At 37.6% G+C, this 4,290-nt stretch overlaps 1 protein-coding gene across 1 annotated transcript in view; it reads left to right on the top strand.

Annotated features, from left to right (window-relative positions):
* The first annotated feature begins 1,447 nt into the window (after positions 1-1,447).
* afap1l2 (actin filament associated protein 1-like 2) overlaps positions 1,448-4,290 on the top strand; it is a 49,619-nt gene continuing 46,776 nt past the window's right edge. Inside the window, exon 1 of the mRNA XM_014007586.1 lies at positions 1,448-1,640. Coding sequence (XP_013863040.1) covers positions 1,625-1,640 — 16 coding nt within the window. The 5' untranslated portion in view covers positions 1,448-1,624. The remainder of the gene's footprint in view (positions 1,641-4,290) is intronic.

The raw sequence follows: 4,290 nt of genomic DNA, 5'->3' as shown, positions 1-4,290 counted from the left end.
TGCAAGCTAAAAACTAAAATTAGCAAAAGATTAGCTAAAAGTTTTTTAATACTGGTTAATCTAAAATGAGCAAATGGTCCCTAATGGCTAAGTAGTAAAACACTATTTCTAAGAGAAAAGTAGGTAAAAGCTAACTAAAAGTAGCTAAAAATGTTAAAGTAGCTAAATAATAGCTAAAAGCTAGATCTAAGCGAAAAGTTGGGAAAGGCTAGCTAAAAGTAGCTAAAATGTTAAAGCAGCTAAATGACAGCTAAAAGCTAGATCAAAGTGAAAAAATCTGAAAGGCTAGCTAAAAGTGGCTAAAATGTTAAAGTAGCTAAATGATAGCTAAAAGCTAGATCAAAGTGAAAAGTTGGGAAAGGCTAGCTAAAAGTAGCTAAAATGTTAAAGTAGCTAAATGATAGCTAAAAGCTAGATCAAAGTGAAAAGTTCTGAAAGGCTAGCTAAAGTAGCTAAAATGTTAAAGTAGCTAAATGATAACTAAAAGCTATATCTAAGTGAAAAGTTGGGAAAGGCTAGCTAAAAGTAGCTAAAATGTTAAAGTAGTTAAATGATAGCTAAAAGCTATATCTAAGTGAAAAGTTGGGAAAGGCTAGCTAAAAGTAGCTAAAAATGTTAAAGTAGCTAAATGATAGCTAAAAGCTAGGTCAAAGTGAAAAATTGGGAAAGGCTAGCTAAAAGTAGCTAAAAATGTTAAAGTAGCTAAATGATAGCTAAAAGCTAGATCAAAGTGAAAAGTTCTGAAAGACTAGCTAAAAGTGGCTAAAATGTTAAAGTAGCTAAATGATAGCTAAAAGCTATGTCTAAGTGAAAAGTTGGGAAAGGCTAGCTAAAAGTAGCTAAAATGTTAAAGTAGCTAAATGATAACTAAAAGCTATAGTGAAAGTTGGGAAAGGCTAGCTGAAAGTGGCTAAAATGTTAAAGTAGTTAAATGATAGCTAAAAGCTATATTTAAGTGAACAGTTGGGAAAGGCTAGCTAAAATTAGCTAAAATGTTAAAGTAGCTAAATGATAGCTAAAAGCTAGATCAAAGTGAAAAATTGGGAATAGCTAGCAAGGTTGAAGTTGTATGGCTAAATGATGAAAATAAGTAGAAAACATAAAAGCTGAATATAAAGAACAATGTTTTTGAAGAAATTTGATTTTTTGTAAATAAAGTTAAATATTTTAAATCTTCAAGTTACAAAACATAGAACTGTCAGCAAGATTATGAATGAGCTGAACATTTTGAAATCTGGGGGGGGGAAGCACATGGGGGGGGGGCGTGTTGCGAGGGAAAATACAAAAAAAATTAACATAAATTGAGTTTAAGTTCAGTTCAAATGAAGAAACGCTGCTCAGACTCTGTGGGACCCCCGGGGGTCTTAATGATTGTGTGTTCGGGGGTCTCTGTCTGGATGCTGCAGACTGGGAGGAGGAAGAGGAGGAGGTGGTTGAARAAGTGGGAAGCGCTTGTTGTTCCGTCTCAGCGCAGATCGGTCAGTGCGCAGCTGAAGGCGCTGAGGTTCAGTCCGCTTTCCGACCAAGTCCGCTGTCTCACAAACCTTTTTTAAAGTCATTATTATCTTCATATTTTTTTTGGGAGGAACTGTTTGGTTTTTATGAGAGGAGTCAAAGTGTCCGGATGGAGAAGCACAAAGGTAAGTGGAGGGTTTCTGTGTGAATAAACAGCCGATAGTGAAAGTCTGTAAAACAGACTGAGTCAAGCATAAGAAAAACAACTTTTGCACTTTGCAGCATATAAAACGCATCTTCACGTGAGCAGATTGTTTTAGTTTTCATTTCTGTGTCACCTGCTCAATAAAACAAAATAAAAAGTTGTGATCAGCAGYTCCTCAGATTATAACGTGGTCTGAAGAGGAAAAAAAAACTGCTTTTATTGTGGCCAATGATAAACTCCCAAAGCTGCAACTTTGTTGACACAACATTCCCTAAATTCTTGTGGTTATTTATTATGAGGGATGAGGTTAGTATTAAAGGGACAGTTCAGCTCTTTTAAAGGGGGTTGTCTGTGAACAACTAATATCTTACCTGTTGTAGAAGGCTCTTTGAACAGCCTTGTTTTGTTTAATTTTGACCGAATGGATGAATTTACCTGTACGTAACTATAGCATTCTATGAAGATAACTGTTTAAAATAAAGATTTATAAAAATGCGTTTACATGAACAATATCAAAACATTTCAAGACTTTAAGACGGCATCAATCCTACGTGATATTGGCTCTGCTCAGACCAGTTCAGTCAGCATTAAACTGGGGTTCCTCAAACCGAGCAACAGGTGAGATAATAACCCTTTCTGCCACTTCAAAAAGATGTGAACAATTGAACCAGTTGCACAAGTACATAGATGAAGCCTAATGGGATACTRTGAAGCCCATGCTCTCACTGGTCCAGAGAGGACAGCAGGAGCAACTTTCTGGCCTGAGAACAATGGTGACCAGTCAAACTGGAATGGAATGAAGACAGCCTGAAAGAAAACAGTCTCTCTGCCACATTCCTGTTCACCAGCTGACCACACAGCCCAACCTGTTTACTCCCACTGCCTCCCAGAGTAAATCATTCGTTTTGTGAGCAGCCAGAAGCAGATGGGATGTTTCCTGTGAGGGGTTTTGTGTCGGTCATTCACAGACTGATCACGTGTCCGACTGAAACATTCAACCCAATTCAAGATGGCTGCCACAGCCAACAAGAAAATGGCAAAATTTTACTGATTTGTTGTTGATTCTTAACCCCAACTTCTACCCCTTGTACTGAATACATGAGCTCTAGTATTTTACTACTGATGTCAACTCCGTCTATTAGCAAAATATCTAATGAACCACTTGATATATTTTAATGAAACGTCCAGGAAATAATAATTGGATGTACATCTATAACTGATTAATGTTTGGATTAAATCCATAGTAACATGAACGCCACAGCTAATCGAGATTGACCAAGACGAAATTTGTTGCAACTCAGTCAGTTTGACAAATAATGAGCTCAAACTTCATGTGGTAGCTGAGTCACCTGCATAATGCAAAAGGTTGGTTTTTAAGGTTTAAAGTGGCTATGAGTCAATTATTTCTCATCATAAAGGGATTTCAGTCTGGAATTCGGAGATAAAAGGCAGCAAATGATACGCCTTCGGTTAAAGAAAGTTAGATCACGCAAATTTCTATACATTTTTCAAAACATGACATCATTCAGCATTAATATTATTAAACTTACATGGTTGAATCGATAAAAAGTATTTTACAGTAATAATCGTGTTTCGGGCTAAGGGAAAATTTAGGTCAGCAAATAAAGAACTGATTAAACAATAAAATGGTCAAAGATGGGCGTTGGTTTGATGACATCAATCGATCAGACAAGTGATGATTTTTAAGGTTGACATTTCAAATTTGCTGTGAAAAGGCCTGGGTGAGCTGGAGCCACAGGAATGTAATTAGACATATTCAGGGCATGAAACCTGCACCTGCAGTCGCTGTGTTCAGGCTGACATATAGAAACTGACGTTTAGTCTCACGGCAGCTGAGGGACTCGCGAGGAGGTGAACCGAGGAAAAGACACGTTTGTTGATTTGCTCCGTGTTTTTGGAACGTGACTTGTTTAGTTTTTCGTCCCGAGGAGCAGCAGCCCAGCAGCTCACGGCTCAGGTTCTCACACCTTGTGCCAGGGAGCAGGATCAGATTAGTGAAACCACCTGGAGTTTTGTTTGGTCTGGACTGACCTTTTCGCTATCACGGCTCATGTTTGAGAATCTTTGTTGCGAAACAGCGTGCGTGCGTCAGGTGCTCACCGCTGACCTGAGCTCTTTGTCAGTCAGGTACACGACCACTGCTCTCATCACGTTGACCACTTACAGCCCACAGAGCTCCAACAATAATATAGTCTCTAAATAAGTTTACACAAGTGATCATTCTCTCTCTTCTATAAAACTTCTCATAAACACATTCAGGTTATTGTGGCTTCAATCAGTGGGTTACTAAGAGTTTTATCCTTTGTTATAAACAGTTTATAAACCAGCAGCATTAATGTTAAGCAAGATAAGAGACAACTTAATCTACATGAACACTGCTGTGCTCTGAACTGAATGTTGGAAAATGACACAAGCTGGTTTAGTTCATGTAATAGTTACTGATCTTAAACTGAGAAGGATTTGAGACGTCTGCAGATTTTGGTTTAATTTTTTTTTTGTCTTTTTCACTTCTTACAGCGGGTAAAATAAGTATTGAACACGTCACCATTTTTCTCAGTAAATATATTACTAGAGCTGCTAATGACATGAAATTTTCACCAGATGTTGGT

This window comes from Austrofundulus limnaeus, unplaced genomic scaffold, assembly GCF_001266775.1.
Source record: "Austrofundulus limnaeus strain Quisiro unplaced genomic scaffold, Austrofundulus_limnaeus-1.0 Scaffold43, whole genome shotgun sequence".
NCBI lineage: Eukaryota > Metazoa > Chordata > Actinopteri > Cyprinodontiformes > Rivulidae > Austrofundulus > Austrofundulus limnaeus.
The sequence above is the reverse complement of the archived record's forward strand: the minus strand, read 5'-3'. Positions and strand labels throughout refer to the sequence as shown.